Source organism: Apteryx rowi, unplaced genomic scaffold (assembly GCF_003343035.1).
Source record: "Apteryx rowi isolate R43461 unplaced genomic scaffold, aptRow1 scaffold_541, whole genome shotgun sequence".
In the NCBI taxonomy this organism is placed as follows: Eukaryota; Metazoa; Chordata; class Aves; order Apterygiformes; family Apterygidae; genus Apteryx; species Apteryx rowi.
In genome coordinates this window covers 286,797-300,674 of record NW_020450807.1, presented here as the reverse complement: position 1 = coordinate 300,674, position 13,878 = coordinate 286,797, and the positions used below count along the sequence as shown (strand labels likewise).

General features: G+C 33.6%; 1 protein-coding gene across 2 annotated transcripts in view; it reads left to right on the top strand.

Annotated features, from left to right (window-relative positions):
* Nucleotides 1-13,480, top strand: part of TMTC3 (transmembrane and tetratricopeptide repeat containing 3) — a 36,440-nt gene extending 22,960 nt beyond the window's left edge. For both annotated transcript variants that reach the window (XM_026081305.1, XM_026081306.1), the window contains exons 10-16: nt 2,601-2,749; nt 5,403-5,523; nt 6,219-6,330; nt 7,363-7,466; nt 8,646-8,815; nt 9,620-9,846; nt 11,436-13,480. In XM_026081305.1, the coding sequence (XP_025937090.1) occupies nt 2,601-2,749; nt 5,403-5,523; nt 6,219-6,330; nt 7,363-7,466; nt 8,646-8,815; nt 9,620-9,846; nt 11,436-12,244 (1,692 nt within the window). In that variant the 3' untranslated portion in view covers nt 12,245-13,480. The remainder of the gene's footprint in view (nt 1-2,600; nt 2,750-5,402; nt 5,524-6,218; nt 6,331-7,362; nt 7,467-8,645; nt 8,816-9,619; nt 9,847-11,435) is intronic.
* Nucleotides 13,481-13,878: the final 398 nt, after the last annotated feature.

Below are 13,878 nucleotides of genomic sequence, written 5' to 3'. Positions count from 1 at the left end.
TTGCCTTGGCTGGGATATTTTTCAAACGAACTTTTGCACCTGCTGAAATACTTTGTTAAAGAGAAAGACTAAATGAACAGAAGAGAATACATTTATCTGCAGTAGCTTTGAGGCTACTGCACAGGAAATTGGAGCTGAAGGACAATGTGCTAAGGAGAGGCAAAAGGATTGAAAGAGAAGTTTGGAAAACCTTGTGCAATCCTTCTGACAGCAAATGTTGTTACAAAGTTATGGAACTTCTGGGGGGAAAAGATCCCCAAACCTTTGAAACATGGCAGTCCTTTTTAGTAGGTGCCTAGACCAAAAGCGCCCAGCGCTGACAAAGCTTGTGCAATATCAGCTGCAGGATCCTTTCTACTCCAACCTAATAGAAAACAGTGGCTTTCCATATACATAGTGTGACCTCATGAAAAGAAAATTTTGAGCAATCATGTAAAACCACTAATTTGGTAAAATCATAAGAGAACTTCAAATCAGTAACCCAGCAGACTTCACAAGATGAGTTGATCCGTTTAAGCTTATGTACATGCCTTATATACACTTTAAAGTTAAAAACAGATAATTCACCGTTCAGTGAAACATATGCAAAACAGCACGCTGTCTGTCAAAGCACACTTACAGTGCACTTTTTGTACTATCACAGGTGTTTGGCTGCTCAAAACAGTGAAATGTAGAATGACACTAACCCTTAGTTCCCATAGTTGCCCCCAAGAAAGTGTAAAGGTATTTCCTTTAATTGAATGAAAAAATGATACGGAAGACTAACTTTGATAGCATGAAGAATCCTTGCCATTTCAAAGTGCTTTAAAACATCTATTCAGAGTTCTGTGTTGTGGTTTTGCTTTTTGAGAAGATAGATTGGTGGCTAAAATTATGCTTGTTTATAGATAGAAAATGACAACCAGTTGTATCGAAAATTTTTAGAATATTCCTCTTAACTCTTTCTTCAAAGAAATGTTCCATGTCTTTTGTTTTTCTTACTCGGAGGCCAAATATTTAGGAATAATCATTTCAATTCTCTTTTGGTACCTGAAATTAAAAAGCTGTTACTTCTCAGTAAGACACTGAGACCTTAAAGCAAATGGTGATGTCTACTTTCTTTGCAGCAGACAGATTTCTCCATCTTTGACTGTTTTTCTCCCATACACACACATTTTGTCAAGATGTCTGTCAACAACCTAAGAGTTGCAATTAAGGCAGTTAAGTTTGTTTTGATTTTAGGTATCTCAAGGTGCCAGCAGTGCAATATCTAATAACAGATGTTCATTCAGTAGTTGATTCTGATTTTTATGCAATTACAATCTTAGCAGAAACCAGAAAGGCACTTTATTGTATTGTGAAATTAACTGCTTTTCTTATCATATAGATTAATGTTCACTTTGCATATGAAACTGCCATTAGTGCATAATTGAGTGTTGTTTTTTACAGCATATAAGAAAAAAAATACACAACTAAAATTACTTTTGTAAGAAAGCTGCAATTTTTGTTTTCCATTCCTGACCCAAATGGTCTAAGACTTGAAAATATTGTACCCATTTTCTTATCTTTGAAAAATTAGTTTACTTTTCCAGTAAAAGATTCCATTGACAGAGTTGCTAGGGCTCTATGCTAATGTACCATAAGTAAAGGACTATGAAAAACTGTGAAAAGTATATCTGTAACTAATTTTTCTTTACTTACTCTTATGTAGATATTGTAGTTAGTCGTATCTGTCCTTCAAGTTTAAGGTTAAAATATCGTATGTGATAATTTTGCAGTTTTGCTGTTTCTAGTCTTCACTCTTCTTTTTGGCTTGGAACAAATTTTAAAATTATAGAATGTGGGGTAATCCGGTTAGGCTTAGCCTTTCCTATAGCTTTAGGTTAAATGTGTCCATTCTTTCAGCCTGCATTGACCTTGCTGTTTTTTATACAATGCAACTGACTTTCTGGATTTTACGTATATACAATTAAATTTCTCTTTATAATTTAACTGCTCCTTGTAAAATCAAGAGGATCATGCCTTATTTCAAATTCTTAGTAAATAATACTAAGCAAAAGGTATGACAGTTGATGAATATTGTTGCTTTTTGACTTACAAATATTATATGTAAAATAGTTCTATTATATCAAATATTATACATTGGTAGAGGATAGAAAAATCAATATTGAAAGTTCATTTTATTGAGAATCGTGACTTACTTTATAAAAGACAATGACCAAGGTTCTAGGACTGTCGTGGTTTTTATATGTGGAATTCTTAATTTTAAAAAAGGGTCTTTTGTTTTCTGTTTATAGTTGTTTTGGGTTTTTGTTTGTTTTTGATCTTAGTGTTTTTTCTTACACTGCTCTTCTTTTATGTAGTGTAGAGAACTGAATAGACTGGTAGGCTGTTAAGTAAGAAAGAATACCAGTTGCAGTTTAAAACTTGCCATGTTGAGTGGTCTCAATATGAAACAGAGGTCTTGGGTTTTGTTTTTTGTTTTTTGTTTTTTTTCTAATTAAGATCTATTATTTATGTCTATTTTCATGTTTTTTCATAAGTGCTTCTTAATTTGGCTGTTAGATATGGTTTCTAACTACCTGATCTTGGTTACTAATTTACTTGCTTTTCTTTTCTAGGCACTCTGCTTAATAGTGTTACCATTCATTCCTGCATCAAATCTTTTTTTTCCTGTTGGGTTTGTAGTGGCAGAACGAGTGTTGTATGTTCCTAGCATGGGATTCTGCATTTTAGTAGCACATGGATGGAAGAAATTATCCAATAAAAGGTACCTTAGTAGTATCTGTAACAAGTTTAACTCATCTATCTTAATTTCATAGCAAATAAATAAGTATACTTTTTACCAGTGTTCATTTACCATGTTGTAATTCTTGTTCTGTTTGGAGTTCTTACTGAACACAGAGTGACAATCCAGATGAACTGTTTGGTAGTCATGTGGTGTGAACAAATGATAACAAGGATTTTCTTAGGAGACTATTGGGTATTTTCATTTGTAACCAAATTTTTAAAGCATAATGAGCAGCATTGATTTAAAAACATGATACGCTCACCTTCCTTGCCACTGAAAGAGTTCCAGTGCTGCTTTAGGAGACAGACATTTATTAGACAGCTTATTAGGAAAAAACACTTTTGCATAGGCAAATATTTGTGATAAAACTAGTCTGTGTAGGTATGTTGGGTGCAGTTAGAAGGACCTTCTGACATACTGAGCTAGTCTTCTGATAAAGTACTGACAGTTTAAAAAAAAAAAAAAAAAAGTGGTTGAGTTCAGTGCTGCAAGCCTTAGAAGTACTTTAGATGTTACTTCTTGCTGTTCTGTGTACAAAGTAAATTCCATAGTAATTTAACAAATACTTCAGAGTCTTTTCAGCCTTGTGCCACTGTCCTTTGAATTAGCAGTTGCATGCAGATTGTAAGATGAAAGGCTAATAGATTTGATTCAATTGCACAATCTAGTATTTCAGGTTAAAGTCGTAAACTATCTTGCTGAAGATATGATGCGAAGTACATTGTTTTCTTTGAAATTTCCTGTACTTACTCACTCACCTATATTCCTAGTACTATATCCAATCTCTGTGATGTAAAGAAACACATACTTACTATTTAAAATCTAAAATTTTTTTAAAGTATTATACAAAAAAATTCTTGCTCAGACTTAATTTGTCCATTTTTCAAAAGTAGTTACTGACTAGAGTTTATATATGCATGAGTTTATATACGCATGTGTATCAGTTTGCAGCATATTCAAAAACCTTTGTTACTGCTAAAATTTTAAGAGATGCAGTGCTCAGAATGAACGTCAGAGCAATTCAGTACTTGTTTTAATAAAGAATGTTTTAGATAAGAGTTTCTCATTAGGAAATTCTGCTCAAAAAGCACCTTTTGCAGCTTTGGGTCTTTGGTGGCATCAGTTCTTATATCCTATAAATGGATCTTGGATTTTATGTGGTCTTCTTCATAGATCTGTAAATGCTTCCCCGTGACCTAGATGCTTTACCCTTGTTATTCCAGTGGCATCCTGGTGCTAGTTCAGACGAACCGTAAGGCAGTAGATCCCAGTCAGTTACCTCTGCTATCAGCAGAGGTGAGGGCTTGCACTATAAGCTGTGCTAAACTGGTGCTGCCAAAGCTGACAGCAGGGAGTAAGAAGAAATCAGCTGTGCCTTGTGAGAGTGAGGAGAAGGCATCATCACGAATACAAATCGAAGTGGTGTGAAAGAAAATTAGGATCCAAGAGGAGAGGATGAACGGGGAGGAAAATTAGGCAACAGGGTGACTTATTACAAAAAGGTTGGGAATCAGTGCTCTAAAAAGTCTTATGAGGGGGAGAAGGCTCTTTGCTTTAGGAATATGTACAGTGAAACTGTCTTTCATAAGGCTAGTGGGGATATAGAATAGAGCCTGTGTCATATGCCGGTTTCTCTCTTGGTTCTCTTCTGCTTTCTTTTAAATAGGCATAATCATCTAAGTCTGCACAGAATTTTGTACATTTTAAAAATGGAAAAAAACCTTCTGTTTTCTGTCAAACCCCTGTGAAGTACAGAGCAGTGTGTGCAGACCTATGGCATAACTCAAAGTATAAGAAGTAGCTGGCAGTGATGAACGGCCATATCTGCTTGAGTGAAACTTTTAAAGCTTTTTAAAAACCAAATAATGTTCATAATTGTACGAAAGCTACTGACTATTCAGTGGGGCTTTTTTTCCCCAGTTACATCAGAATTCAGAGACCTAATGATCAGCTAAAGCATATGTTTTATATCTGTTGTTGTTAAACTAAGTGATGCTTACACTCCGGAAAAATAAACTGCATAAACTCTAGAAAAACACTGTTGCTGAGAAGCTGATCATGGAGAGTGATTTCTGCCCCTGACTTGCAGCTTTTAAAACAAAATACAAATTTCTAAAGAGACACTAAAACTTGCTCTAATTTAGTTATTACAGTTGCATTAGGAGTTTATTTGATTTATGGAAGTTTGGGTAATCTCGACAGTAGACCTCTCTGTTAGGATGCATTCTGCAGTGTGGGAAAGGTACTGGTGATGTGCACACTCAAGCATTTGTGCAGAATGATCTGGTATTAAACAAAAGGATGGGATGATGCTTTTAGTTCTTTACATTTTGTAATATTTTAAATTTTATAAAGTGTTTTGAAGAACCTCAGTGTTTGACACCATGATCACATTCATTGCCTTAAATTATAGATAAGCTCTGAATATTAAAAATACACTTTTCCTATACTTTTGGTTTTAATAATGTGTAATGCCTTAATTTTTATTAAGTGGATTGCATAGTGATGCAGAAAATTTTAGGTAAACCATGAAAAACATGTTCCTCAATTTGTGTCTCCTAGCATACAAAATATTTAATTTGCTATGAATTAGAATTGTGTGCTTCTAAGATCTCTTTTTTTTTTTTAATAGTGTGCTAAGAAAGATTTCTTGGGTGTGTTTGGCTGTGGTACTGTTCACTCATGCCTTAAAAACACTGCACAGAAACTGGGATTGGGAGTCAGAGTACACATTGTTTATGTCAGCTTTAAAGGTACGGAATTTCATTTCAAAGAATTAATGGAAACTTTTTTTGCTGTTCCTCTCAAAATGCCGAGTACAATAGAGCATGATAAAAATGAAGAGAAATTATGCTTGTTTTGCCAGGTTTATTTCTCCATTGATAGTATTAATATCTAATTAGTCGCTTTGGGGAATGCTTTAAAAGCAGTGTGTGACGTTGCATGGGAATTCACATGCAAGAAATAGAAGACTTTTCTAGAAAAAGAAGATTTTTTGTAGAGGGAAGTAGCTTGTCTTAATTGTGTTACAACAGTTGAATATATTCTTTTATCTGGACAAAAGCATTATATGTTGTCTTGAGCACAAAAGTCTACAAGAAGTTTGAGGCATAAAAATAATATCTTTAAAGTGCATATGGCATGATAGGATAGTTTGTATTACCAGCTATTCATTGTCCCTTAACAATTGCAATGAATTTTGGAACCCTTAGGATTTTTAGGGACAATATCTGACTAATAGCTAAAATGAACTCATTCCTCAATATCCATTTAATTGTTCTAATTGTATGCAATGTTTTGTTATTCTTTACATATTCTTTACGAGCTTTAGAGTTGCTTGATGAAATCTGTGTCATATGCCGTGCATTTTTATGTGTCTATGATGTAGCTGCAAGAAAATCAAGTGTTACATAATTGTATGTATTTGTATATTTTTTTCTGTTTTTAGGTAAATAAGAACAATGCAAAACTATGGAATAATGTGGGGCATGCATTAGAAAATGAAAAGAATTTTGAAAGAGCTTTGCAGTTCTTCATACAAGCCACCCAAGTGCAACCAGGTATAACCTTTGACTGGTTGCCATTGAATGCAAACAGTGGCTTATTGTTCTCTCCTCCCCACCCATAGTATTTTAGTACTCTTAGCTTACTTAAAAATCTTCTGAATTAACTTAAAATCTTCTGAATTAACTGTTTTTCCCCAACCAAACATCACACCGTGTAATATGCTTAATTAATTGATCCGTAGCTTTTGAGTGTTAGAAAATAATTCTTTAAGAAGAATAAACTGCAAAAAGATACTTGGGAAAAGTTTGTATCTATGCAGGAATACAAAGACTTCCCATTTAAAACCATTATGTAAATTCATTCAGAAGGAATGCAATCCAAACTCCAATTCCATATTTAACGTAACTAATAATATTTAATTTTCCTAAATTAAACTAAGAAAATCTCTTAAAAATTAGTAAATCTAGGCAGCATCAAAGTGTGTTTACTGAATTGTGGGTACTGCTGCAAAGGAAGTTCTAGGTAGTACTTGACAATTGTTACTGTTTTGTTTTAGAAAACTAATAAATAAATTTCAGTTTAACATGTATACTGCATTTGTTACATATTACGTTCACACACAAGAAAGCAAACCTGCTTGCCTTCCTGTATTTTAGAGTGTGTTAGATATTTCCTAACTTCAGAGAAATTCTTGTTACTCAGGATACGTAATGTGTTTCAAATCTGACATCAGCACTGTTGTCTTTCACTTTGACAATTCTGTCACAAAGTAACATAATCAGAAAATTCTGTCACAAAAATTGTGTCAATTAGGTGCTTCTACTATAACAAGAAATTAAAAATAGATGCATAGAAGTATGACCTCAAATTTTTGACCATTTCATAAGAAACTGTATGATCTGTCCTTGGCTCATGCTTAAATTAATACTAACTTCATAATTAAGACGAAAAATAATTTAGAATTGCTTTTTTTAATGATCTTTATATAGTAACTCTACTTAATGCTACTCACAAGGCATAGTCATTTATTTGTATGGTGCTCAATACATGAAACTATTTGAATTTTTATTCTTTTCTTTATTCAGATGATATTGGTGCCCATATGAATGTAGGAAGAACTTACAAAAATTTAAACAAAACAAAGGAAGCTGAAGAATCATATATGACTGCCAAATCATTGATGCCACAGGTAATTATTAATTTTATTTTATCTACTGCCATAGGAGATATTTCAAACCTTTATTCACGATACAAGTTTTTCTTATTTTTGCATAAAGCTCTATGTTGCTATATGGTTAAAGGGCTTTTTTAAATCTTTCTCTTTTAAAAGAGCAGGTTATATACAGTTATAACAATTTAAGAAATGCTAATTTGGAACTTTTTTCTTCAAACTTTATTTTAAGTTAATTTTATACTGTTGTTTTGATATGCTCAAATTAAAGATATAAAAGAAAGCAACAGTTAAATGTGCACGCACAGTTTCTAATCACGCAGGGTTTGCTCTCTCTTCTAGCTAATAATATTGATGATTGAATTTCCAAACCTACAAGCGAAAGCTTAAATGCAGTGTTGGAGTGGGGAGAAGAGAGATAGCAGCAGCGACAAAAAAAAATCTTTGCTTGAACATATTTTTAACAACATACTTTGTTACCCTTACTATATATTAAGTTATATGTATGTGTAGGTAATATTACTTATTTTAGTTGTTTAGGAGAAAAGGAGAGTAATTTATTGGCATGGATATGAAAGTAACACAAGTTAAGGATAAAATGAGGCTGTTGATAAAAATCAGCAGACCACTGAGTAGAATTACAGCATTAAAAAGTTTCCGTGCCGTGAAACAGCATGAAGATTCTAGACTGATAAAGTATAAGCAATACAACAGTTACCATATTGTACCAGATGGAAATCTTACATCCACTGTAACAGTGACTGGTAAAATCTTATTCACACCTCAGGATGGATAGTCAAAAAAGGAATTAAATTGTCTGATAGAATGTGGGTTTAGGCTTTAGCAAATATTCTCGGTCTGAATGGGGAATGTTTTCCAAGGGCTGGTTGGTCATTGATGGCCATTTGCCCAGTTAAGCAGCAGCAGAGCTTAATAAGCTGATATTTCAAATATAGTATAAAAATTATCTGTATCTTCATAGAACTAAAAAAGAAAAAAAAATCTGTTTCTATTTTGGTATGATTTTTCAGGAAAGAAGAATTGCTATTTGTGATTATTAAGAGCCTGCCCACTGATATCTAGTGGTACCCAAAACAAATATGGCAGAGTGAAGATTAGATCTATACTGATTGTCTTTCAGATTGTGTTGAAATTTCTTAGCGGTCTACATTTGGTACATAATATTCTTTTTGACAGATTATTCCAGGTAAAAAGTACGCAGCAAGAGTTGCTCCTAACCATCTGAATGTTTATATCAATCTTGCAAACTTAATTCGAGCAAATGAATCTCGCCTTGAAGAAGCAGATCAATTATATCGACAAGCAATTAGTATGAGGCCAGATTTCAAGCAGGCTTATATCAGCAGGTATCTTTTCTAATTTTAGAGCTGTACATTCTTGAACATAAGTTTATTATTTGCAGAACTAATAAACGGTATTTAGCTTATACAATTAAACTAGCTGCTGGAATTGGCTTAATGATTATTTTGAAATTAGAAGATGCAGTTTTGGCATCAATAATCAATTATTCATTCTTAGAATCCCTTTTAATTCTTTTAAATTTCTGTTTAAAATAGTGTGTTTTCACATATGATGCGTATTGGAACATTGTATAGCAAGATGCGTCCATTTGATTTCTTCATGAATTTCAAACTCACATTTCCCATCTTCTAGTTTTTAACTAAAAACCTTTCGGTTAGTCTGGATAATGGAGCTTTCTTTACCCTTTTTTGATGAAGTTGGTCCAGAAAATGCAAGACTTGCATGACTAGAAGGCACATAAATGGGAGCCTGCGTAGATAAGAGTAATGTGCCTGTAGGCACCAAGGCTTCAGTTCACTAATTATCTAGTTGTGATTCCTGCTGGGACTTAGGCAGGTGCCAAGAAGCCTAGACTGTAGCTGCTGCAGTGTAATTACAGGGTAGCTATCAGGAGCCCTTGGTGACTCCCCTGCTCCCACCTTGCATATACAAGATTTTGAGAGGTGAAAGCTTTGGGGAATGGTATAGAAACAAAGTCCTGTGTTATTTTGTGTTTAAAACAAAAGGAAAGAAATTATTATCTCACTGCATCTACTGGCTTTAGGTAGGCGCACTTTTAAGAACTTGTCAATTATTTTCATATCGTTATGAATGAAAGTTGTTGAAAGTAAAATTTGATTCTTCAACAGGGGAGAACTACTTCTAAAAATGAACAAACCTCTGAAAGCTAAGGAAGCTTATCTTAGAGCTCTAGAATTAGACAGAACCAATGCAGACCTGTGGTACAATTTGGCAATTGTTTACATCGAACTAAAAGATCCGACAGAAGCTCTGAAGAATTTCAACCGAGCACTGGAACTGAACCCAACACATAAACTGGCATTGTTCAACTCAGCCCTACTAATGCAGGAATCTGGTATGTTAGTTGTCCCTAATATAAGCATTATGTATTTGCATTCATAGGATGCATGCTTTTTTTTTTTTTTTTTTTTTTTTTTTTTTTTTTTTTTTTTTTTTTTTTTTTTTTTTNTAAGATTTGACTTGTTTTTTGAAACAGAAGTTCATAGCATCGTTCTCAATTGCGTTAGGAGAAACACCAAAGAAGAAACTGTTTATTGTAATAGTCATCTTTATGGGAGTGTATGAAATTTGTGCAAGGTGTACATGTACACTAACTGATAAGCACTTTTAAAACAAATTGTATTTTGTATTATAACATCTTATAAAGAATATAGTCTTGCACAAAAATATATTTCAAAATTGTTCATATATAATCTGTTCTCAAAAAAAAAATTGTTATTTAGTAAAATATGTATAATACTGATGTCTTACATTTATATTGATATAATGCATTCCTCACTAAAATGTGTGACTGACTTCTGTGGACTTTAAATCTAGCAAAAATTCCTTTGTAATATTGCTAATTAGTATGAATCAAGTCCAGTCTTCATGTGTCTAATTTTATTCATATATATAACTTCTAGCTGTATGGATACATGAAACCCTTCTGTGAATACAGGCTGTTGCAAAGAATATTTGGCAAGTGGCTAGTCAGGGCTTTTGTTTCCTCTTGTTGGAATAGTAAGCTACCCCTCAGAAAGGGATTCTATAGGTTTGGCTGGAGCTGTGATGCAAATGGTTTGTTATTTGTCTCTTGTCTTCATGTTGTAAGTTATGTAATACAAGAAACCCTTTGCTCGGGGGCTTCACACAAGCAGAATTGTTAACTGTCTAGTATTCAGTTATTCATACTAGAGGGTGCAGCACTGTTTCAGGAGGTGAAAGAATAAGCTAAAGTGAGCTCCCTGCTCCCTCATCCTTCAGTAAGGCTGTGCCTTCTTACAAAGATGTGTTCACTGGGTATTTATAAAAGGTAGCACAGACTACAAGCTAGGACTCCTAGCATGATCAGATGTGATTACTTTTCAGTATGGTGGTGATGTGTATTTGAGGGGGAGGTGGTTTGTTTCTTGAGGCAAAATAAAATAAGGGAAAGATTTGAGTTTATCGTAATTGGTTTTAGAAAATATTTAGCCTGGCTAAATATGAAGTTATCCTATGTGATCTCTGTCTTTAAAATCTATTAATATATCTTTAACAAAATGAGGTCTTCCACTCCAAGTTTGCCTCTGTGAGAGCTGATTTGTCAAAACTGATGTCTTTTCTCCATTTCAGTTGCTTAATCATACGTGAAAATAATTTCTTAAGCTTGTAGACACACCCTTATTTGTATTTATATTTTATAAAAACTAATTACAATTCAAGAAATAGGGTAATGATGCTGACTTTGGCTACAAGTCAAGTGAAGTAGTTTTGTTCTGTAAAGAAGAGAAATACATCTTTATAAAGTGCTGTTACCCAGCAAAAAGAAAAAGTAGCATTTTTAAACCCTTTCCCTTTTACAGTTGTACTAAATATGTTTCATTTTAATTTGTGTAAACCTTAGCATTTGACAGGCCTGGTCTAAAAATTCTTCAGAAATAAATCTGTAATTTTGTCATTTAGGTAATGCTCGGCTTAGACCTGAAGCTAAACAAAGACTGTTAAATTATGTGAAAGAAGAACCACAGGATGCAAATGGCTACTTCAATTTGGGTATGCTGGCAATGGATGACAAAAAAGATATGGAAGCAGAGGCTTGGATGAAGAAAGCGATAAGGTTACAGCCAAACTTCCGAAGTGCTTTGTTCAATTTGGCACTGCTTTATTCTCAGACAGCAAAAGAATTGATGGCGTTGCCCATCCTGGAAGACCTACTGAGATATTACCCTGATCATACCAAAGGTCTGATTCTAAAAGGAGATATTTTAATGAACCAAAAGAAAGATATAAGTGGAGCAAAAATGTGTTTTGAAAAAATTCTGGAACTAGATCCTAACAATGTACAAGGAAAACATAATCTTTGTGTGGTTTACTTTGAAGAGCGAGACTTAAAGAAAGCAGAAAAATGTTTGGTTGAAACTCTAGCATTGGCACCTCATGAGGAATATATTCAGCGTCACCTAAACATAGTCAGAAGTAAAATTGCATCACTCAGTGCTGCGGAGCAGTCATCACTTCCAGCAGATGGGATTGCAGCTGTAGAAGAAAAAAAAAAAACATTTGAAAATTTGAAAGAAGTAAAAAATGAGAAGAAAACCACCCAAACAACAGTTAATAAAGGGCATTTAAAAAATAAGAAACGAACGGAGAAAAACAACATGGACAAAGAGACTCCCAAAAAATCTACAAAAGAAATCAAAGACATTGAGAAAAAAAGAGTCGCTGCTTTGAAAAGACTAGAAGAGATTGAACGTATATTGAATGGCGAATAGCCTTTATCATGTCACACCAGAGTAGGGAGAGAGTACTATTTTTAATTATTGTTTAATATGTGATCCAACTGGAAAGTGAACTCAGTGCTTTGAAAACAGAAATAATGTCAACTGCATATCACTTAAGCAGCAAAAAGCAGTTCTACAATGCTTTATGTGAGAAAACTGCAACTTTTAAATGTGAGAGATCGATGGGGATAGAAGGATAAAGGATTGAGAATAATATAAATGCAGAAACCTTCAATAGTGAGAAAGTGGCACTCTAATATAAAAATTATTGGTAGCCAGGGATATTCAGTAACAATATTTTCAAAGAATCAGTGAAAGAGCTGAATTGAATGTTAGTGGATTAAACCAGACACTGCTGCTTTTCCCCACATAAACATGTTTGTATTTTCCAAATTTCAGTTTACACATCAGCAGTTTAAATCTTTCTAGACCTCTGTTATACATGAAAAGCATTTTCTTTGCATTATTTGTTTCCAGAGCATAGCAAAAGGTCAGTAAAATACTGGTCTTAGTATGTGTGTGTTAGACCGTAGGATGATGCAGCAGCACACTAAAATTCTTTCAGTTGTGTTCTAAATTTGGGATGATATAATAACCTTTTAATTGCTCTTTACTTACGATGCTAATGGTTTGTACTGTTTTATCTGATAGAAATCTTATGGTGCTCTTAAGATCTTTAGACTATGCTTTTACTTATAAAAGAAGTATGTGTTTTGTCTTCATCTGTCAATCATCTGGTTGTTTTTTAAAGTTATGTAAAAAATGGGCAGTTTTACTACTTTTTCCCCAGTCCACTGGATGCTGAAAAATGCACTTTTGGTACAGTAACCAGTATGCTATGCAGTAGTCCTCATTGGCTTTGTATTGATGACTGTGGATTGACTCCCTGGTGTAGTAAATTATTCCTTGTGTATAGTAAACTGGCGTTACTATTCCAGTCATTGGCACAGTATTTTTGGTCTCATGACTTTTCACACAACTAATTTAAATAATGATTAGCCATTGCTGAGGGCAATATGATAATAATTAAGCCATTGAATTTAGCAGTTTAACGTGAGGAAATGTGGATAATATACTTCCAAATACCAAGTTCTGTTTTTATATTTTGTTAAGGGTGTCTGTTTTTATTAATTACTTATTCTGACTACTAAAATATTCCCATTTACACCTTTCCACTAATGCATCATTTTAATTTCTTACATGAAATTAAATTTTTTTTGAAATCTGTGTTGCTTTTATCCTCGTGCAATGCATGTATTTTTAAAAAACATATTACCTGTTATTAAAGCTGATGTTTTCATCAGCTATGAGGAAGAAAAGAAATATGGGTTGGATTCAATAATGATTCAATTAATCCTTAAATCTAACTCTTAATCTTTTATGTTTTGTCTTATTTCAAGATTCAGAGGTATTCCTTAGCAACCCTACTACCATGATCCTTTCTATAACTGCTCAGATTTCTGCCTCAGGCTGTAATGTAGCTGTACGACATAATATTTATCTTTGTGGGAGGGAATCTTACCACAATGATTACTTATATGGTAATAACAATGGGAAAAGTGTTGGGGGGGGGGGGAGTTGATTTGTTTTTTAAGCATGATTTGAAAGCTACAGGCACCTGGTAC